The 24,452-nt window shown below is 38.6% G+C and overlaps 1 protein-coding gene across 1 annotated transcript; it reads left to right on the top strand.

Annotated features, from left to right (window-relative positions):
* The first annotated feature begins 16,228 nt into the window (after positions 1 to 16,228).
* Positions 16,229 to 21,842, top strand: LOC121634076 (terminal nucleotidyltransferase 5A-like). Its single transcript, XM_041976495.1, has 2 exons — positions 16,229 to 17,302; positions 18,219 to 21,842. Exons 1-2 carry the CDS (start codon positions 16,877 to 16,879, stop codon positions 19,032 to 19,034), a joined length of 1,242 nt encoding a protein of 413 aa, XP_041832429.1. The 5' UTR covers positions 16,229 to 16,876; the 3' UTR covers positions 19,035 to 21,842.
* Positions 21,843 to 24,452: the final 2,610 nt, after the last annotated feature.

Raw genomic sequence — 24,452 nt, 5'->3', positions numbered from 1 at the left:
GTGTCATAGTGAAGGTTACTTATTTGTGCCATAGTTACTCTCTTCTATCCACACAGCACCAGAAATAGCAGTAGAAATCTGAGCAGCATGTGTATACCAGTTGAACAGATCTAAGGCTTTGTAATCCTCTGATGAACGTGTAGTGATATGAAGGTAAACAGTTGATAATTTTCAACTAAAAAAATTGTATTTAGCTGTTTTGATGTACTTGTTTTCCCAGCCCCTCTCTAATCCCATCAATAGCTACTTATTGAAATCTAAGAATTTTAGATGCTCTGGAAGAGTTTACCCCTAAAGAATGAACTGCTCTCAGCACAACTGTCTTTAGATGTGTCATTCTCAAAACAACTTTGTACTAGAAATCAAATTACTTTAGTATTAGAAATAGAAATATTAATAGCATCAAGAGCTTTTGAGGATTTCCTGACCCCAAATTCAAGAAGTATAATGTAATTTCTGCAGCTATTTTAGTGACTAAGCCAGGTTTGCCACTTGCTACACACACAGGCATGATTTTTGTCTGCACAGAAGTGTCTCCCTCTTACTAAAAATAAGAACAAAGGGAAAAGAACAAAGTTGGTGTGTACCAGACAGAACCATAACTGTCTTGTGATTTGAGAAGAAAACCTCATAACCAGTTATAAAATGTTTTACTTTAAGAAAAGGGAGATTTCCCAATAAGGTGAGAAAATAGAACCTGTCATCATGTAAAAAACAGAAAATTTTTTTTTGTCATCTTAAGATAACAATTGATTCATGATCCTAATATCTTGTCAAAAACAATTGTGGGAATGGCAGCTTTTGGCTTCTGTATAAAACTGCTAATCTGTTCTTTTTCCAAGTTTCACTTTTCACTGCTTGAAAGTTTACAATTAATGTAACTAAATCAACTAATTATCTTTCCCTTTATTTGTAAATGTATTTTGTGCCATCCCTCCCAAGTCTTATTTAGCATTGTGAGGCCATCCACTGGGTTTACACATGGTTTCTTAAAAAAAAAAAAAAAAAAGAACAGCAGAGGCTCCACCTCTGTCATTGAAGATAGTGGGAGACAGTTGGCAAGGCTAACATTTCATACTGAATTCAAAATGACACATAGATAAATCATCCACTTCTCCACTGTATGTTTTTCTCCTCCTTCTTTATCATTCACGTCTCCAGCTGGTTGTGTCTGTATGAAAAATATAGCTGTTATAGCCAGCACACAAACAACTGGGTTTACAGTCAGAGATTATATCAGTAACCACCTGGTTTTGTTTGCAGTTTCAGCGTCCTTGTATGTCCTCCCTTAAAAAAATAATCCTCACCTTCATTTTCTGACTTCCAAACAACCCCGGTCTGTGGATATCAAGAGACTGCGCTCATTGATATTCAAATATAAACAATTCACTTTGGTTATACATTTGTGTCTTAAACTAGTCAGCATTCTTTTATTTTTCTCTTGATTTCTATCATTTTTGCTGTAATTTGTTCAGTTATCATAAAATACTTACAGCATTTATCAAGAGACAGAAAACAAGAGAAGAAAAAGGAAGAACATAACACAGTTTTATCTTGCTGATGCTGAGTGTTGAAATGTAGCTTAAGTTTTCTGGTACTAATACTAATTAAATGAGACAATACACAGCTGTTGATCTCCCATACAAGTTCCGACTGTTCCTTAAAAAACACCAGCAGCTAGCTGGCAGGAGTTTCTCACTGAATGAACTATGAAACATAAGTGATATGCATCAAAGTGAGCCACTCTCCATTATGAGCCTCCCAGGGGACACTGATTTTTTTTCTGTTGCGTTAGCACACAATACTTTTGCGTTACCTCACAAAAAAGGGATGATCTAAGAGTGCACACAGCCTGTTTGTCACGGTTCTGCTGCTTGTCCTTCTCTACCTGAGCTTTAGGTGGGGCTGTGCAGGTTTCTGTGAGCCTGGGACGGAGTCCGGTCTGCTCCTTCCTCCGCAGCTGTATTCCATCAACCTTCATCAAGCCTCCCTTTATAAGGACTGCAGGAGCAACCAGACCTCGCCAGATTATTCTCACTGTTACCGTGGTAAATCAGGCCTCTACTAGTATTGCCATTGGTCCATTCTAGTACACTTATCTTTGCCTTGCCTTTTCCCCTCCTCTCCAGCATTGTCGCAGCTCCAGCATTCCAGTACATCTGACCTCCAGTCTTCCTCCTCCGATCACCACTCTGTTACCTCGCCTACCTGCCTGCTCGTCCTACCACCCTTCAGCTCAGGATCAGCAGCAGCAACCTCCTCCTCCATTCTGGATTTCCATTTGGATATAGTAAGCCGCTCACCAAGCTTGAAAAAACAGGATATTGTTGTTTAGGACTGCCACTCACCATTCTCCTCTCCTCCCAGAGATCCAGAACCCCGACCCTCTCCAGCTCGGACAACCCAGAACCCCTGTATTCAATAAACTTGTTCTATTTTCAACAGTTATCTGCTATTTGGGTCCTGCTTCACCTCACTCCTAACAGCCGTGACACTGTTAAAGCCGCTTTGATTAGTTTCTTTAGGTGTTTCCTCTCCCTCATCATCTTCCCCAACTCTATCAGTGCCAAACTCTTCATAATCCTTCTCCAGATCCGCCATGTCTTTTCTGGGATGGCAGCTCTGTGAGAGGCTGAAGTGGGTCCTTTCCTCTTTGTCTGATGCACCAATAAAGATCCACTGAGATCCAAATGATATGTTTTATAATTTTACTACAAAAAAGTCAATTTTACTCAATACAACATGCACTACTTAATCCAAAAGCAAAAGAAATAAATCACAGCGATTAACTAGGGTGGCGGTCAACAAAAAATGATGACCCACTCACCCTCTCTCTACCTACACACACACATCGCAGGTGTCTTAAGTAAACTAGAGAACCACCGCCCATACCATGTGACCAACCTTAACCATAAGCCCTGTGATAAACTAAAACAAACCAATGAACAGAAAATACGTTTAATTTTCCAAATATGTATGTCTCCCACACACCAGCCCCTCATTTTTAGTTTATTACATAATAATGACTTTATTCAGACAAGTAGGAGACATAAAAATTAAAATCATTTAAAAGTCAATGCCCATTTGTTCATGTCTTATAAGAAATATATTTTCTTCTTTACTCAAGCATTAAGCCTGTAAAATAGGAATCAATATTCCATATCAAATCAGTCCCAGTTAAATCAAAAGTCAAATGTGAGTCAAAGTTAGTGTCAAAGTCCCATCATGTACAACAATTGCCCTTCATCCAGCTTCATTTTCTTGCATCAGACAAATTTCGGTAATTGGTCGATCCAGGAGGCTGCTCTTTGTCTAAATGTGTAGCTGACGCACAAATCCTCTTCTGTCTGGAAAAGGTTGAAGGACTCTTCCAGGAATCCAAGAGTTTTGGGGTGCTGTGTTATCCACTATAAGCACTTTATCACCAGGAGTGAGATCCCGCCATCTCTGACGCTCCTGTAGTTGGGGTAAATATTTTTTCAGCCACCTTTTCCAGAACAAATCTGACATGTACTGAACCTTTTTCCATCGTCTCCGAGCATACATATCAGACTCATGAAATTCTCCTGGTGGTAAAGATGGTTGGGTCCTCAGGAGTAAAGAGTGACCTGGTGTCAAAGCTTCAAGATCGTTAGGATCTGTAGATGTTTGGTTATTGGTCGAGCAATAATTATGGCTTCAACTTCACAAAGAACGGTGTGAAGACTCTCTTCATCTAAGTTTTGAGCATTCAAAATGGAGTTCAGGGTTTTTCCGTACTGATCTAATCAATCCCTCCAGGGTCCTCCATGATGAGAGCCAGAGGGGGGATTAAAACTCCACTTAATTCCTCTCTGAAGCAGTAGGTTGCTAATCCTTGACTGATTCCATTGCTCGATGGCTGTTCTCAACTCACGTTCTGCTCCTACAAAGTTTGTCCCATTATCAGAGTGAAGCTCTCTAACTTGACTTTGTCTTGCTATAAATCACATTTATGAAAGAGTCTGTATCCAGGGAAGATGCACCTCCAAACGTGATTTTTGCTGTGCAGTAACACTTTTTCCACTCTTGTCAATGCAATGCAGCTCCTCACAGAACACCAGTATGCTGTACAACCACCGTATGATACAGCTGTTTCATGTGAAGAATTGTCAAGGAGTTGATGGTATTTAATAGTTTTAATGGTCTGGCGATAGAAATAAATAGTATTTACATCTGGGCTGTGGTTCTCATTATTGTTTTCTCAGGTTTCTCAAGATGAAGGCTTTTTTTTTTTTTGCCTGGTTAAAAAAAGGTAAAACTTTGTTGTTGTTTATGTGTTAATGCATTAAGAAATATATGCATTAAATCCACAGACGTGTTAATTTCGACCACCCTAGTTTTTAAACATTGGTATCAGATTCTGTATAGCAGTGTATTGGAACACTTTTATGAATACTGAGTACAAGATACACACAATATCGGACCAATACCTGATACTGGTATTGGTGCATCCCTAGCTGTTTGTGTTAGAAAGTATAAACTGACTAAAAAGTGATCTTGAGTCACCTAATAACTCGACCACAAAAAAATTTTATTGGTATGGTGGACACAACATAGTAGTGTTTTTTCTATTTTTGTGGAATTAGGCGTTAATTTTCCATTAAGTTTGGTGAAGCATACATGCACAGCAAGGGGCAGAAGAAAATACAATGTTATTTCAGTTTTTTTCCTAGTTATGCAATTGTAGTCTTTCCTGGGATTAATGGTTTTATACGAAAGGTAAATATTAACAAACTTTTCTCCTGGTAGCATAACATTGCTGGCCCTTGTAGTACCATAATACGTTCCTTTTGTTTTTGATTAAATTGTGCTAGATAATGTACCTGGGTGCAGCAAATAATAACAAATTTTAAAATTTTAGCATTAAAACTAGTGACAAGCTCATTGGCTGAACCGCCTGACAGAGCAGGTGTTGAAGAGAAGACCTGGTTAAACATCCCAGTTGTGTTTTTAGTTACACAGCGTTTTGTGATCATCTCTGTTGAGACATTTGTGTGAACAGAAACTGTACACTCAAAGAAAACACAGTAATGATCAGACACTTAACCCCACATTGCCTCCCAATGTGCTTGTGTGTGAGTGTGACAGGTACTGTAAAGCGCTTTGAGTGGTTAAGCTGACTGGAAAAGCGCTTTAAGTCCATTTACTCCAGCGAGGGTTGGACTCCACCAAGGTTGCCCTTTATCACAGATTCTATTCTGGTGTTGGTGGGGATCTGGTTTGGTGGCCTCAGGATTGGGTCTCTGCTTTTTGCAGATGATGTGGTTCTGTTGGCTTCATCAGGCCATGATCTTCAGCCATGCGATTCGTAGCCCAGTGTGAAGCAGCTGGGATGACAATCAACACCTCCAAATCTGAGACCATGATTCTCACCTGGAAAAGGGTGGAGTGTTTTCTCCAGGTCAAAAATGAGGTCCTGCCCAATGGGAGGAGTTCAGGTATCTCAGGGTCTTGTTCATGAGTGAGGAAAGGATGGAATGGGAGATCGACAGCTGGATCGGTGCGGTGTCTGTAGTGATGTGGACTCTGCATTGGTCTGTTGTGGTAAAGGAGGAGCTGATCCAAAAGACAAAGCTCTCGATTTACTGGTTGATCTACATTCCTACCCTCACCTATGGTCATGAGCTGTGAGTAGTGACTGAAAGAACGAGATTGCAGTTTTGTTTTGCTTACAAGTAGATGAAGATGTCAGGTAGTGTTGTGTTATAGTTATTTGTGTAAAATGTTTTAACACTGTAGTATAGAAACAATATTTGCCTCTTCGAAGCTATAACAGTGTTGTTTATACAATCTTAAATATTTTTTTTCTTGTTATAGATTATTGAATACACATGTATATAAAATGGCATAAAATATTGTTAGTACATTGATTATATCAGATTCAGTAGGTTAAATCACGTCTTGTTTAATATGCACTTCTGTTTTTGTAATTTTGAAGAATTAAAAAAATGCTCTAATAAATTTACTGACATCCTTTCAAGAGTTTTTAATGATACATGAAACTTGTATTGATTATTTATACAACAAAAAGTTCAGATGCTTTGCCACAGCACATACAGTTACTAGTTGCCTGTGGAAAATACTATTACAAAATGTCAGAAAATGCTCGAGATTTTGAAACCTCTCATAAGTAACTGTACCTGAAAACAATAATTCTGTCTGTCAGTTCTTGAACTGTAGTTGTGTAACAATGAGCTGTATCAGAAGTTCTCTGTAAAACAAATATTACAATGTCATGATTAAACTCTTCAATTTTAAGGAATGTTCTCAGTTTTCTGTTAAAGTCCTGTAAGACTTAGTTCACTAAGTAGATTAAATCACTCATGATAGCAGATTATTCACTCAAACAAAATCTCTACCGATTGTGATTGATACTGTCATGCAATTATTACACTCTGTGTATGTGTTCATGCGTTCAGCAGGAAAAGTTACTGTATTTGTGCAGGCATTTTGTCTTTGCAGTGGTGTTCAAATCTGCTCTCTCTGATGGAAGAGCCAGTCTTGTCCAGTCAACCACCGACTGCTAAATAATTTGATTTGATATCCCAATGTCCTTCTTGATTGTGATTTTGTTGTACTTCTTTGGTCCCAGGTCCACATCCATCTTGGCATTTATTTTGACCTGCACAATGAGAAACATATGACATGGATCATAACAGAAGCAAACACCGTCTATGAATTGGTCATCTTTGTTTTAAATGCCTTATTCATTCTAATCCTTTTATTGAGAAGGAAGCATTATATAAGACATTTCAGAGCACAAAATTCTAACAGCTTTCAGTTTCTTCAGTGTTTATTATCTCAGAGTTCAATTATTTGTTTCAGTTCAGTTTGTTGAGATCTGGATACAACACAATAACAACAAGCAATATTATATTTACAATATATTAGGAAGTCAATGGTTAAACATACAGCACCAGTTAAAAGTGTGGACACATCTATTCGTTCAACATTAATCAGTATGTGTCCAACTTTTGACACTTATTTTTTTATCGAGTTTTCTCTTTCAAAGCAATGATTCCCATATAGACTATGCAACTTTCTTGGTAAAAAAAGAAAAAAGAAAAAAAAAAAAAAAAAATATATATATATATATATATATAATACATATATATATATATATATATATATATATATATATATATATATATATATAATACATATATATATATATATATATATATATATATATATATATATATATATATATATATAAACTAAATGAATTGTTTGTTTGTTTGGGTTTTTTGCAGTTTTTGTTTTTTGTGTGTGTGTGTGTGTGTGTGTGTGTGTGTGTGTGTTTTGCCAATGATTGTGGGCATCATTTTTAAGTTAGAAGCTCTAATGGCAGATACTGAAGGATAGTAGCTTGTGATAATAGAAAAGGATGCCATCTGCCTTACAGTCAACAGGAACATAACCAGAACAATAAATTAAATACAAAATATGACCTTTTGACTGAGTTGGAAAATGAATGTATTGCTGGAGACCAAAAGTGTAGAGACAAAATGAAAAATCTCTGGTGATAAAATATGGCAAATTTCATCATTTTAAATGTTTTCTTACATACTCAAACACACTACACTGCCACACTCCTATTTGGCAACAGTCTGTTCTCTACAGCAAACAGGACAGGCCCTGATTATAAACACAGAGAGTAGTTATGAGGCAACAGCCAACAATCTGGCCCAAAAAAAAATACTTTTCATAAAACACTGTCCAGGAATGAATGTTTCTAACAGTGATAACAGAGGAAGTGGAGGAGTTCATTGTGAAATACGAGCGATTACTGAAAGCTGTTGATGGTCCCTTGGCTGAATTATATATTTTTTTAATTCTTTGAGTACGAATTTATAGCATAAGAATCACATGAAACCACATCCTAATAAACACACACCAGGTGTTTTATGTGTTTTTATGGGGTTTGTTTCTTCATCTCATATCCCATATATCTCAGTATGACTCATAAAATAATTTCCAAATTGGAGCAGGTCTTCCCTTCCCTTTACCCAAATTTCTTCTTAGGTGGTGAGTATTGGATATGGAGCATTTTCACTTGTTTATGCATTCATGTCATATGTTCAACATCAACATCAATGACTGTTACAACATGACTGTTAACTTCATGAACGCTAGTTTGATGATTCTATAGGTTACAGGTCACTGAATTATACAAGAATATTTAGTCACTTTTTGTTTGGCTTTTAAGTAATAAGATTAATTAATTTATTTTTTACATTGACTGTCATCTTCATGGACACCTTTTTTTTTTTTTTTTACATTTCACATGCAATTGCTCTCATGGCCACTAGAGGCCGCATTCGTTTTCTAAAGTATAAATCATACCTGCCTTCCCGGGTCTATGACATCCTATGGCTTCAGACGAATTTCCTTTGTGGGAGGACAGTCTTCTTAGCTGTGAGTGTTCATCCATCCATCCATTTTCTAAACTGCTTAGTCCAATCCAGGGTCACAGGGAAGCTGGAACCTATCCCTGCAATTAGCAGGCGAGAGGCAGGTTACCCCCTGGACAGGTCGCCAGTCCATCACAGGGCTGTGAGCTTTCAATGAAAACTAATTGTAGTCTTAACTTTATTTTCCATGCATGATGATAACACAAATATGGAGTTTATTTATACACTTTATTATACAGATCCCACCTGCACCAATGTTGTCTTTTGTGTTGTAATTTGGTTATGTTTAAGAGTTAAAAAAGCTAATTTGTTAGAGTAAGAATTAATCTATATGTTAAAAAAATAACATGCTTAGATTTTTCCAAAATCAACACGGTCACAACAAGGTTACACTTTAAACTCATGCTTAGCAATTGCTGTCATGTCACATGGACTCCCTCACAGAAAATAACAGCCTAAGGAATCTCACATCCTGCAACTATCAACTGTGATATGACTAGTATATTTTGGACTATCGGTCAAATGGACAAATGTCTGTTTTCAATCCATTCTGGTGTGACTGGGCTGAAATGTGGGTTTGTGTGTTGCAAGGAATCAGAATACCAATTTATCAATTAGCAGATTTCACACATGGTCACTGCAAAAATATGTAAGCTTCTTTTGATCTTTAACTATTAAACTCACTCAAAATCCATCTACAGTGGTCAAAATCATAGTTTTTTATTGAGCATGAATCTGAAAAAAGTTAGGGCATTAGGACCTGCAGTCCAGTCTGGCATAAGGACCTATGTTGATTACATTGCTGCTTGGCAGCAAAATTCATATTCTGTTAGTAAGACCAAATAGCCTTTTCATCTCATGTCTCCATCTATCCCCTCCTCTACTAGATTTGAACATTTTGACTGAAGATTTTTATTAAACTAAATATAAGCCAACCAGGCAACACAGTGGCAGATGCTGCCTGACAAAAATCTCACCACTTTACACTTCTAGAAACCAAGGTGTGGTTGCATGTTATCCTTTTTTCCATTCAAACCTAGTTACTACACACACATTGAACCCATCATCTACATGGATGCAATTGAAACAAAGAATAGCTGCTGCCAACAAACCAAATGACAAAAATTAATCTATATGACATTGGCCAAACTTAAAGGATGAACTATCATGTGATAGCGATGTAAAAAGTGAGTCATGGAGGTAACAGTAGAAAGCAGCTCCATTTCAGGTAAATGGAGAGAGATGTAATATGTAATATCAGGCTTGGGCAAGACAAACTAGCTAGATCCTGCATATGAGCCACCAACCTGGTTCATCTGGGATTTGAGTTAGTAAATTCATGTCATGCTCTTCATCATCTATCTACCTCTGCTCCTAATGTTTTGTATACTTCCTCTTCTCCCTCCTCTTCACTCCCACCCTTCCTCACTGTCCAACTCATCATTGCTCCCTGCACTTTTTCCTTCATTCTGTTCACTAGTTCACTCCTCTTTCTCTCATCCAAGACCTCAATTATACGCTAGAGTTTCCTTTTTCGTCTGATCATCTTCAAGTATTATCCTCTTCTGTCCAATTTCCTACCACTGTTCTGTCCAATGTGGGTGAGGGAAATACACCTCACCATAAATAACCATTCACTAAGGTGCTGAGACAGGAGTGCAGAGCAGTGGAGCTCCACCCTAAACCTTTAGTGATAGCTCAATGTGCCAAATGACATAAAATAACACTAAATTATCACCACATCGCCTGCAGCTGCAGCTCACACAGGACTTCATCAAACTAAGCCAGGGTGGATTTCCCTCAACCTCTTACCACTAAAATCCTCTTTGTTCCTCTGAAGCCCCAAAACCCCAGCATTAACCTGATGTGAGCAGTAAATTGTCATATGCGTAGACTGAAGCAGACGGATAGCTATTATCAGTAGGGTGTAACTACAGATGTTGTGTGCTCCTGATTTCTTTGGAAGTCCAACATAATTTGAAGCCATTTTTTCACCTATCATGCTTGCTTACAGGTTACATATGTGTCAAAGGAAGCAATATTTGACTGTGTTTATAGTACATATGCAAATAAATCCAGACTGAAAGATTTAATTAAAAAATCAATAGCTTAAAAAGAGATCTTAAATGTGCATGCTCTCTCTGTCTCTCTCTCCCTAACTGGGACAGATGCCTGAAAGGCATTTGTACTTTTGCACCGTCTATGACTATAAATCCCCTTCCAGAGTCAAAATGAAGCATAGCCTAACCATTTGCAGCACATGCAACCAGTCATCTGAGTCATCTGCCTCACAGAGAGCAGACAAAGTTGCTTGATGTTGCTACATAATAATGCTGACGTAGGTCTCAACAACAAACCAAACTGCAGAAAAGAGGTATAGTTTAATCCCCGGGACACAAGAGATCTGTGACAACATGAAATTTCCCACAGAAGACACACTGAATTTCCCTAACATCAGCATTTCTTTAAACAAAACAAAGGCTCACCCTAAATGACTCTACACACATGATGCATACGTTATGACACAGGGAATAAAAAGTGATGCTGTGCATGATTGATATCTACTTTGGCTGACTGCATTATTGTTGCATGTATTTAATTAGTGCATTTTACTCAATCAGCTTATGATAAAAGATTCTTGATAAACTGCATTAAGAGATAAGATGACCTCACTTGGCTTTTGAATGACAATATTTACCCAACACAGCTGTACAAATACATGTGTTAACATTTCTCTGTATTCTGAAGTGTGGGAAACTGAGGTTAAGGAAAAATTGAGACGGATCTTGTGTCTGTTAAAATTACCAGTGTGAAAGGAGCGCCACCTGCAGAAATCAATATGGTTAGGGATTGAACACTGGGCTGTGTCTCGTGATCCAGCAGATGGCACTATAGTGCCTTAGTGCTGTGAGACATTGACTATTGTTGGGCCTTGTTAGGGATTTTCCAGTTTCCTCATGAAACTGAGAAGAACAATAAGAGAACAGAGAAATAGTTTACCTTGTAAGAAGTAGTGCAATTTTATTATCACTTCTTATTTTATAATCAGTATATGTTCTGTGCATTTTATTCTACTGCAATTTAACTACTAAAGTATGGATGATAGATAGATAGATAGATAGATAGATAGATAGATAGATAGATAGATAGATAGATAGATAGATAGATAGATAGATAGATAGATAGATAGATAGATAGATAGATAGATAGATAGATAGATAGATAGATACTTCAGCAATTTTGTTGGGTGTTTTTCTTTTTATGGTTTTATTTTATACTATTTGTCTCTTTGTCCATGGATAAAATTATTTTTTGTTTCACACCTTTTCAGTCATTCTCTCTGAGGCCATGCAGGGTACTGTACTGTCCAATGTGCCCCTTGGCCCTGACCTTCAGCTGGGGCTGACTTTCATTTTTCTGACTCATGGTGAACTGAAGATCACTAACTGGAACTCACATTGACTGTTACTTCAAAGTCATTTGAAACATACCTTCCTGAGGTTGAGTAACCACCTTTTCTTACTGCATTTGCAGTGCTTTACTTCAGTTTAAATTCATACAACTAATGCATATTTGTGCATGTCTGACTGCATGGCTGTTAGCACAGGAAAGAGAGTGTAATCATTGCGGTATTGACATCAACAACTGCAGTATCATTACAGGAAGCAGAGTCGCAGATAGAGCAAATAAACTTCCTGTTTATTTTGTCACTGCAGTTTACTACCCTCAGTCATTCCAATATGGTAGGAGTGTTGGAAAATGAATACTTGAAGTTAGAAGGTAGATTGTATATGTTAGTCAGTGGTTATATTGAAAACTGAGTTGACTTTATAGACCATATTTCTACAGTATCAAGAAGAAGGTGAGGATTGTCTGCAAAAATAAAGTTTCTGTATGGTCACCTAATAAGACTCGATAGATGTAAGCATCTTTATTAAATGCTCATGGTGTGGTATGTCTTTTTACTTTGGCAATGCTTTTCTTTGCTTTAGTAATACACGTGTAAAATGGTCTGCTGGGCAAATTGCACAATTTTAGCATGCTTCTAATTTTCAGATAAGACTGTTCTTGTTTTTACTGGTCTGTGCTCTTTTCAAAACATCATTCTTTAACCTTACTCCATTTATTAACATACTCCCAGACACAAGACTTTCTAGGAGCGCTGAAGCATGGCTTAGGGTACAGAGCATATCTGTGAATCTCATTAGAGGCTGTGAAAGAGTTTAGTTGGGGGCTTACACTAATATATGCGCCCTTGAAGGTTGACCAAGGTCGCCAAAGGTGACTTACTTAGCTAAAACTGATGGTAAATACAACAAAGGTCTGTCTTTGTCTAACTATGTGCCAGGATAGTGTTCGCATTTGCTATGTTAATATGTCTGATGTCTTAACTACCGCTCCCACAAATCCCAGGACTGCAAGAGACTGATCAAGTTACAAAAACAGCCAGGAAAACATCTTGTCTTTACCAGATCTTACAGTTAGGTTTATATAATTTGATCTGAACAACAACCTGACATATTACATTTAAGAGAAGCCACTGCTGCTGCCATTAGCTGTGCATTTACCACAAGCCTAAGTGAACAGAAGCAACTTTGTGGGCCTAAATTCCTCCACAGCAATGTGAGAGACTGATAACATCAGACAAAAAAATTATTTCTTCAAGTTCTGGCTCTTAAAGTCAACAAGCTACTAAATCATACAATGTACTTTCTTTTTCATGCATTTCTTCTGCACTGGTTTATATTTGTTCAGTAAGTTATGACATGGTTTGATATCAATCTGAATGTTCAATTTTTTTAAACTGAAGTGCAAACTTTGTTTGCTTCAGCTACATATAATTTGTGCTCACAATTTTCTAAAGCTATTTTAGTTGCTGAGAAGAGTGAGGTTTGATGAAGGCTACAACTATGGGAATATTTATTAGACAGCAGCAGTTCAAACAAAAAAAGCTGTTTACTGTCTGATCTGATTAATTCAGATATTTGAATTATTGTACCTTTGTTTGATGGAAATTACCATCTCCTTTACAGACTGATTCAGTTGTTGGGACTATATGCAAGTAGTGAGATAGGATGGAGGCAAGAATGGCTTAATACTGGGAGTTAAGCTTGGGCTCTGTGTTAAGTGAAAAAGGAAACAGGCTGAGGGTGTGCTGTGGCTGGAATTATATCCATTAACTTCTGCATGTGAGAGGTGGTTCTATCCTAACCCCAAAAAGTGTTCTCTTTATTGTCTTAAAGTGTTATCTGCAAATTCAGTGTGCAGAGGAGGGGTGCAGAGTATGCACTCATCACGGTGCTCTGTGGGCTTCTTGTGTGTAAAGCGGTTACCATCTCTGACTGGTTAGATGCAAACAAGTGCATGACCTATGAGTTATATGCACACTGTGCTGAGATTAAACTGTAATATAAACTTGCTCTCATCTGCTCTTGCATACACTTCTAAACCTTGACACTTTGCATAAAAAAAAACACATTATCCTATGGCTTACACTTGAACAATCTAAACATTTATTAGGACTTGCTGCTTCCTGTTGGTTGGAGGGAGTCTCACAATGTGAGTCTGTGGAACAATATAAAACCAATTTGCAAACCCAATACCTGAAAATATGTTAGAGGAAGAAAGTAAGGAGACTATAATGTCATATGAACATAACACTAATTGAAATCCAGACAAAATTAGAAGGTGTTAACAGAGTGACATGAGAAAAGGAAGAAGGAAGGTAGTCGAGGGACATTTGCCTAAAGGGTTCACTATAATCTCTTAATGTACTTCCATGTGTAGTAATAGTGAAACAAGGATGGGAAAGAGGATGAGCAAAAAAAGAAAAAAGTCGGACTAGTGGGATAGAAAGGAGGGAAGGATGGCTTAGCAGCAAAAAAATAAAGAGAGATTCTCAAAACAGGGAGCTAAAGATCTAATCATGTGCAGACCAAGTCTGGATCTCACTATTTGAATAATCCTATTGATCATATTTACAATTGTGTCCCTAGACAGAGAGGACAAACAGAGGCTTATAAAGATCACTTAAAAAATGTATGAATTTAAAAAAAAAAAAAAAAAAAATATGGAAAGAAACTGGGAAAAAAGCTTACAAACATGTGACACTTCTATATTGTGTAGATATAAAACATATATAGGAACAACATACTCACAGAAAATTGCTTTATTTTTGTATATTGGTTTGGCTTACTTCCTGAAATCTCCCGCCAATCCTCTGATGTCGTCAGACATCAAGAACCAAGCTGGTGTCATCCACTTGGTAAGTCAGAGGTCATGTAAAAAGCTGCTTCATGATAAGTATCCCCAGCAGTAAGCCTGACACTGAGCCAGTGGGTGAATGGGCAGAGTGTGACTGACCTGCTGTCTTGTGTCAACCTACAGTAAGACACTTCCTTCAGTCTGGACATACTGAGACAAAACTGCATATAATTTTAGTAAAGTGATGTTTAGAGTTTGCAGTGCACAATCTGATTTGACTTCTGGTTATTGTAAATCAGAATGACCACTGCAAGACTGGAAAAAAGAAGCATTACCAAGAAGTGAAAACAGCTGCTAAGCACTTCACTAAAAACATTATTGTCATTTATACTGAAATTAGTTTCAGTAAATCTGAATGTGTCAGGTGTTTTCTTTATAGAATTAACATCCAATATATAAAGTTTTTATCAGACAAAACATGTGTAATATTTTACAAATATTCACACACACACATACACACACACACATACACACACACACACACACACATACACACACGCACACACACACACACACACACACACACACACACATATATATATATATATATAAATATATATATATATATCCTTTTTTGTTTTTTTAACAACCAATATTTTAGTGTTTAATAATGTTGCCTGTCATGAACATCCAGATCATGTGAGTGTGCTTGTGTGTCTTTGTGTGGATACCTGTGTGTCTGTGTGAACGTGTGTGTCACTGAACATAGAGGGTAATCTGCAATAAGCTGGTTTATGGGCTCGTCTGCAGTGACGCAGATATATGCGCCAATCTCTACACTGATAGATTCTCCATGACAACTAACCTGCAGAGACCGTGGCCGATAATCTACATACGGGACAGACAGCCCTTATATCGAATACCGTGCATGTTCTCTGCAATCAGTCTTTTTAACATAAAGATATTTCATAAGAAACAGTCGTGGGTATATTGTATGCGTTTGTACACTTTCTGTGTAGTAATTTAGAATTGGAGGAGCTACACAGGGATTTTTGAATGGCTTAATGAAGATAGGTGTAAAGTTGCATCTAGAGGGCGTGCATCTGAATTTCGCCTGTAACCAACCTAAGTGATCTGGACGGTCCGAACGCTATAAGTAGAATTTAAGAAATGCGTATTTGTGATTGTCATTTGATACCCAGTTAGACAAAGCTGGAAAAGAATGAGAACACAAACACAAACATGAGGAGACGCACGGATATCGGGTTCCTCCTTATAAATTTAACAAACGGGAACTGAAACTGAATCAGTAGGAACTAGTATCCCTGTTTATGAAGCACAGTTGGTTTGAGGGCAACATCTTTTGAATGGTTTCACTGTGGGTAAAAGGGAGAAGAGGAGCCATAAAGGAAAATTGATAGCTGATGCTGGGATCGGTCATGACTCTTTGTCAACGCCTTTTTTTCCATTCAAATTGCAGCACGCCTCTAACCTCATACTTGTTGCGTCTGTAAGAAGCTGTTGAAGCGGAGGCCGCTATTAGTAGGTGTGGTCTGTCAATCAAAATAACCCGCCCCGACGCTTCTCAGACTGCGAGCGCAAGGTTCACACAACCTCCCCAGCAGCTGTTGAGCGGGACCCAATGCGACTTTACGCAGTATCGACATGCGACAAACAGCCAAAATGTAAAGGATAAGCAGCTGTTCACCGCTTCCAGAAAGTAGGTGTGCGTGAAGGGGAAAAAATGTGCACCAGCCTTTCAAATATGCTCAAAGTAGCAGTTGCGCAGCACGGACGTGCAGTGACCAGTGCGTAAAAGTGAGACGAAGAGGACAGAGATAAAAGTTCTGCGCTGGCTGAGAAGTTGACTCGGATGAGATGGATGCGTCAGTGAACCTCTGGGAATTCGCGAAAGGCTGACAACTTAAAGAAAACCTTATTAGTTATTGTTTTCCGGATCTGATTGCAGGGCGGAAAGTGCAGCGAGGCTGCTGATACTGGACAAGCTCATGAGTTGAATTAGTCTTGTGTGCAGACTTTATGTAAGAAGTAGGACAACGCCGCCCTACTAGTTCTGTCCGTCATGCGTAAAGACGTTTTGCCATCCAGCATCTTGTTATGACTGCATTCAGCTCCGTAGGCTTAAATTTCTAAATAACGTTGCAGCTTTCTGATGCCACTGCTCCACTGGGAGTTAGTGAGAAGTTTTTGCATCATACCGTCTACCTCCTATCAACATGGACCAGAGATCTGAGTGCACTGTGGCCAACAGCTGCCCGGTCGGGGACAGCATTAATCTCAGCGTGCTTAACTGGGAACAAGTGCAGCGGCTGGACACCATCCTCACCGGCTCCATTCCTATCCACGGCCGCTGGAGCTTCCCGACCTTAGAGGTGAAGCCTCGGGATATCGTCAAGGTGGTCCGGAGCCGCATGGAGGAGAAGCGAATACATGTCCGCGAGGTGCGACTGAATGGATCAGCGGCCAGCTACGTCCTGCACGAGGACAGCGGTCTGGGATGGAAAGATCTCGACTTGATATTCTGTGCCGATCTGAAGGGAGAATTGGAGTTTCAAGTAGTGAAAGAGTTAGTTCTGGACTCTCTTCTAGATTTCTTGCCTGAGGGAGTGAATAAAGAGAAGATCACACCAGTTACTTTAAAGGTAAAACATGGCGATATGACACATCATGACTTGTAAAGCACAATTGCTATTTGTCTTAAACTTTTTAGACTGTCAAACCTACCAGGAAAGATGTTTTAGAACCTTAAATGTTCAAAGTAAGTCGCAATTACAATAATTTAAAGGATAGGATTGAGTTATATGAATGCATGAAAGCACAGAGATATAAGACTGCAAATGGTAAAAAGGTTGGTTTTCAATTTAAAGAGGATTCTGTCTAATCCAATTGGAGTTGGATCCACATTAATCATTCGTCCCTCAGTTACCTGGATACCACTGACTACCCAAGCAACCAATGGCCAACATACATCTGATAAGCAAAACATAGACAGTGCAAATTCCGATTCTGGTGAAAATTGAATTAATGTCTAGTTATTCAAACAAGACCATTTTCTCTACATTTTCTTTTCTTTTCTTTTCTTTTCTTCTTCTTTTTTTAATCCAGTACATCTCCCCTTAAGATCCACAGTGAAATCATTCTTACACTAAATCCCCCAAATACACCCATCTTATGAGCAGGTTGAGTGTTATTTTTCTGGAGAAGAAATTTGTTTGGAACACTGATGCAAGAGTCGAGACTATCCTGCAGCTGGAAAAGGGAGGAAAAGAGAGGGAGAGGAGACAGTAGGCCTCTGTGGGATGGATTCAAGGCAGAAAGAGCGATTTGAAAGGTTTCAAATGATGCTGTTATTATACTGGAGTGCTTTTTGCTAGCTCTAAAAGACGCAAATGAAATAGAGTTAGACCTTTGCTTTTCTAAGAAATGTAAAAGGGTAAACGTAGCTTTTTGACAGTAGTTTTCCTTGAACTCAATGATCTGAATGAACCCCCACCCACCCCACAGATCTATAATCTCAGACTGTGTCATATTTAGTTTTTTCATTGTCTCTGTTTCTAGGAGGCTTATGTGCAAAAGATGGTGAAGGTGTGTAACGACTCAGATCGCTGGAGTCTCATCTCGCTCTCCAACAATCGTGGCAAGAACGTGGAGCTCAAGTTTGTGGACTCTCTTCGACGGCAGTTTGAGTTCAGTGTGGATTCTTTCCAGATTCGCCTGGACTCCCTCCTCCTCTTCTATGAGTGCTCCGAGCACCCCATGGCGGCCACCTTTCATCCCACAATACTTGGGGAGAGCGTCTATGGTGATTTCCCGACAGCCCTCGATCATCTGCGCAAGCGACTCATCTGCACTAGGAGTCCCGAGGAGATTCGGGGTGGAGGCTTGCTGAAATACTGCCACCTGTTGGTTCGAGGTTTCCGCGCAGCATCTAACGCTGAGATGAAACTGTTGCAGCGTTACATGTGCTCACGCTTCTTTATCGATTTCCCCGATGTTAGCGAGCAGAGGAGAAAGCTTGAGTCCTATCTGCAGAACCACTTTGTGGACCTAGAGGACAGGAAGTATGACTATTTGGCCACGCTGTACAATGTGGTGCAGGAGAGCACTGTGTGCCTGATGGGACATGAGAGACGACAGACGCTCAGCCTCATCTCATCGCTGGCACTTCGTGTCCTGGCCGAGCAGAACGCCATTCCCAATGCTGCCAATGTCACATGTTTCTACCAGCCGGCCCCTTATGTCTCAGATGGCAACTTCAGTAACTATTATGTAGCGCAGGTTCAGCCTGTCTACTCTTGTCCACCTTCACCTCCTCAGCACTACCTTCCTCCTTTGCAGCATCCCATGTATGCCACCTGGTTGCCCTGTAACTAAACTTTGTGTAAACCCATGAAATTTTGCATAACTGGTGGTGCTCATGTCCATGCAAAGGAGAAGTGATGATCTTTTTGTCTCTTCCTTGAGATAGGAAGTTGAGGGGAATAACAGAAGGCAAACAGGGATCATATCACAAGAGAAATGATTGTTAGAAGGGGATTGAGGACAAGGAGACTGGATCAAGAGAGAAAACAATTCCCAGGTTCAGGTGCCACAGCAGGAGGAGCTGAGACATCAGTGAGAGAGACAGATTTATCAGTTTGTGTGTTTAGAAGACTAAACCACAGCCACAGTGTCGTCAACATCCCAAACAAGTTCCTTTTGAGCTCTGAGTTGCAACTTGTGAGAAAATTGGACATTTGATACATTGAACTTGAATATTCTAGTCTTCTTCATATTACAAATCAAAACAGATGCTCCTGTGCTACCACAAAGAGCTGCAGAAGACCCTCATGATGTTCTGAAATACTTTCAATGTGCACTGTATATATATATATATATATATATGTGCGTGCGTGCGTGTGTGTATGTGTCTCCTTCAACAGACAATGCAAAAAAAAAAAAGGAACTGGATACTGTTTACAATTTTAAAGAGCTTTCTGAATTTTGAGAAGCAAAAATTAAACAACAAAACAATGCATGCTTTATTTCTGTACAGAAATATTTTTCAAGTGCCTAGATCAAGCCCAAAGGGAAAAAAAAAAAGTTTTTGTGATTCTTTATCATAGAGGTTGTGATGTCTCTGACATTTTTAACGTGACTATGAATGTATTTAGGGTCTGAGAGTGTCCCAGTACTGAGTAGGGGTTTTTTACACAGAGGGAGGTATTGGACCAGCTGGTAATTTTAACAGTGTTTAGCCAAAGGCTCTACTCTTATCAGCAGCTCTGCAAGTACACACTCAGATTACCAAAGAGGAAGTAACAACATAATCTCATCTTCTACAGAAAGACGTGGGGGTTGGATGAAAAAAAAATACCAGAGTAAAATAGATGTTAAGAGAAAAGTATGCTGAGAAGGAGAAGTTTGAATGCAACATTTAAAAGAGGCTGAACTATTGTTTCCATTGCAAAGTAAGTGGAATTAATCCACAGCCTGACAACCAAAGAAATTAGTTGTCTCAGAGAAAAAATCGTTTAGGGAAGAAATGCTAGAAAAAAATGCATGCCCCTTGCAAAATACAGCTTCCTCATTGCATGTCATGCAGTGCTGCTGTGTAGTTAAATGCAAAGAGACACATCTAAAAGAAAAATAACTCTAGCTTACTTAAAGACACCCTGTGGAGTTTTCTTGTAAACAGTAAAAACTAATGTTTACATCTTTAGTACATCTTTAAAACACTAATGCCCTTTACATGCCAAGTCTGCATTTTCCACATGTGTTGGTTTCTTTTTCTCTCCTTCACTATCTCATCTGAGAGCTAAAGCATGGAGACTAGGTGATAAGGGAGCTGTGGAGGTATCCTGATTCTTTCCAGCTGTGTTTATGTATGTCAGGGGTCTAGTTTGATACCCATTAGTAATACTGGAAATGCAAATTTCCATGAACCAATCAGCCCTGTATTTGTTGCATTTGTTGTTTGATGCTGGGAATTAAAGTGAATTAGTATTTCAAGCTATGTTTGTGTTGTGGCTCTGAGCACTCAAATTACTGGCAAAAAAAAAATTCAAATGATCCAAAAACTAACCTGTTCTGAAAATTGTAATAACCTGAAAGTTTCACAGTTGGTGTATTTCGGGTGACAAATGTGGACTTAGTGTGTAAAGACCTCAAGTCTTAGTAAAAGCAAATGCACTGAAATGATAGCTGCCCATCAGCAACAAAGCATGAAAACCACAGCAGGGTGTTGACACACGGAAATCAGAAAAAAACCTCTGTTGGGTAATTTTAAATTTCATGTTTAACATGAGGCAAAGCAACTATATTTGTATATTAAAGCAGCAAGGTGAATCAGTTTTCAGAAAGTGACACTGAAAAGTTGCAATACACCTAAAACACATATTTTATATAATTCTTGTCAATTATCTCCAACATTTTCATACCTATTAAACATTTGGCAGTTTAAAGGCATTTTTCCATTATTTATGCACTGTAAAAGCAGACTGTTTCAATACATGAGAGAATAAATGAAAAGGTTGAGAATACAAGTTGAATAAGGGGTGGAGGTGGGATTGTATTTGCAGGACGAATCCTTACTGTTTGAAACCAAAGGAGCCTAAGAGATTATTTAAAATAATTTCGTGATGCATATGTTATCCTCTCCTACAACAGACAGCATTTAAATTGAACCCCAGCCAGGAAATAATGTAGAAAACGTAGAGTGTGTGATGATATGGATAACTGAATTGGAATAACACATGTTGGCTATGATTCTGGATAGATGTTTGTGGTGATCATGAGAATAACAGGTGTACATTTTCAGCTTTAAACACACTCGGCATATTCTCTCAAACATGTCAGATCTCCTATTTTTCTATTTCACAATCTCTATTTTTGCACAGTTTGTGTTGAGCTGATGTAGCGGGCAGAGCCAAAGCTGTGTGAGTATTTTTTGTGGCGTGTGCGAATTTGTGTTATATTTTGGCTGATGAAGAGCAACGCAGGTGGACTTGGTGGTTATATTGAGTTTATTTTTGTTAGTTTGTTTTCACTCTGTGTGTGCTCTGAGCTGTTTTCTGTGGATATGTTGCTGCTCTAAAGAGATTGATTGTTTCTCAGAGATTTAACAGCGATGGCATGAAAATATTGATCTGATTATTGTTGTGTCAAGTTGACCGACTTGCTAATTAAAAGCAAAAGAGACCATCTGAAGACTTGTTTTGAGTGCTTTTTATTATTATTTTTCACCCTTTGAGCCATATTAATAGTTTGCAAGTTATTTCTAAGGTATTTCACTCTTAACCAAGGTAAACTACTCTGGCATTTAGATTTAGTACCCAGGCTCTTCTTAGGTTCGCCAGAAAACGTCTATATTAGGTCAATGCTCTTAGGTGCCCACACAATCTCCTCGGGCTAAACTTTCACTGCCAACAAGTGACAGCTGAGTTTGAAGGATTTCCCCTTCACGAGACGTCACAGACGAGCGTCAGCGGACGTCATTGTGTTGTTTGCCAACTTCATTAGCTTTGAGTGAATCTGAAACAGCTGGTAGCTGTCACGGAAATACACAGACCTTACTACCATCAGAGCCCTGGTCACCAGGAGGACATGGCAACACATGGTCCAGGTCTGCATCACACTAATGCCCAGTAGCCTTGTTGTCCAGATGTCACTTTTCTGCTGACTTTGAGAAAACATTTCACCCAAGTCTCTCCTTTTTGATCTCTTCCCTTTTTTTCCCCTACAGTCTCTGCCCTTTGCACTGTCTTTTCTACTGTTTATACTAAATTTCTAAATTCTTCCAATAGGCCTTGTGGTGTGATCACTCTGTCACTATGTTGCACATATTTGTACCATCTCTGTGCAATATCTCTACCTCTGTGGGTATCTTGATGAATTTAAGCAGAGAGAGATAAGCTATGGAGAGGAGAACAGGGGCAATGTTATCCCCTGTTAAGAGGGAGAGAGTGACGCTAAATATAGGCCCCCCTCTCAGCCACTGTAAGGTTATTAGCCCATCTTCTAAAAGCTGATTAGCTTTCCTCTGCAAGCATGTACTCAAAGCTCTGGTGCAGCTACTGTGGGGAGATTTACTGGCTATATTCCTGCAACATATACCTGTACCACCTCCCATCGTCTTTTATGTCACTCTCATTTGAAAGAGCTGAGAGAAAAAAAAAATCAGTCCACTTCCTTATCAAAGACTAAATAGGAACTGAGAATAAGGGATTGGGTCAGTGTGTTGCATAACACGGTGCTAACCCATTAGCACAGTCTTCTCTGGACAAAGGAATTGTTTTATGTGTCGCTTTATCTGAGGATTAGCGCAGGTGGGCTAAGAAAGCGTCATGAATCCAGAAGGCCAGGTGAAACCAGCTGTAACCTGACGCTGTACCTGAAAAAGATCTGCATGTTGTCAGAATTCACATTTGGTTTACATTTAGTTAGCAAGCAGCTAAATGAAGCACTAAAACCTGACTAAATCTGGCACCCTTTACTCAGCCTGAGCTAACTTAGTTTCAGTGAATGGCAGCCACCCAGACATACCAGCTGTGCCCACGTTTGTCACAATTGGTATGTCTGAGTGGCTGCCTTGATAAGTTGACTCTGTCTGAACGTAATGCAAACCCACCTTTTAGCACATTTTAAGCTGTCATATAATAGGGTATGCAAGAAAAACAGGCATAATGTGCTTTAAATCTGCAAATACTGCATGATTCATTTGTTCCTATGTTGGCAAGGTATTTGTCTACAGGATACAGCTACACAGAAAACAAATAGAATGGTGTTGATTTTCTTTTTAACATTTATTTATATTCTACAAAACAACTAATATCTATTTACAAAGAGTCAAAGCGTAATTAAAAAAAAGGCTTTGTACAGATTACTACATCGTATCATCTTGGGATATTTGTAGTAAGTAAAGGACAAACTGGGGGAATCCCTCATCTGTTCAAAAACTAGATTGTCAGTTATGAATCTAATCTTCATATATGCAACAACTATGAGCCAAATAATTTTCTAAGATAGTAGGGTAAGTTATCTTCTACTAACTGAGTTAATGGCTTTATCATTTAGCAAGCACAACCCTGCATAGCTGCTCTGCTGCTATTGGTATGTGTGGTGGAAATAACAAGAAAATGGAAGTGTGGAAAATTCTACCACATAAAGAGATCTGGATAGCGATAAAATGTTAGTTGCATTTTTATAAGATTTTAAAAGATTAATTCTTGGCCAATGGTTTTCTATTAGAGGGAGAGGCTCCATGTTGTTCTACAAAGCTTCATTTTTTTCACACGAATAAGAAGAATTATGTAGTTTCAGATCGACTAATGTGGTAATGCTCTTTGTAAAGGGCTAGTGTGTGAAAGCACTATTTCAGTTTGGTATAATAGCCAAATGATTTTTGTTTTCTTTTTTATCTTTGTTTACACAAGTTAAATTTTTTCTAGTCTAGGAGTATATACTAAGTATCACACTGTTTTGCCTGTGCTCTTCATTTAGAATGACAAGACCAGCTGAGTCATTTAGAGTAAGACATTTACCCCTTGTATATTTAGAAACCGCAGATAAACATCTTATAGATGTTTCTCAGAAATATGAGTTCGCATGGCCTTTTCAACATTTAAACTCTGAGGAGTGATTGAAAAATGAACTGACTTACATTAACTGACTGCACTAGAACTACTTAAATAACATTGGTGAAAACAAAAACATATATAAATTAAGCATAGTCTTTGGAAGCCTGCACATAACTCAGAAAGCTTCCGTATGAAACAAAGAGACACCCCCCTCTTTTGACCGGGAAACACATTA

This window comes from Melanotaenia boesemani, chromosome 22 (genome assembly GCF_017639745.1).
Source record: "Melanotaenia boesemani isolate fMelBoe1 chromosome 22, fMelBoe1.pri, whole genome shotgun sequence".
Taxonomy (NCBI): Eukaryota; Metazoa; Chordata; class Actinopteri; order Atheriniformes; family Melanotaeniidae; genus Melanotaenia; species Melanotaenia boesemani.
This window is presented reverse-complemented; position numbering and strand designations above follow the sequence as displayed.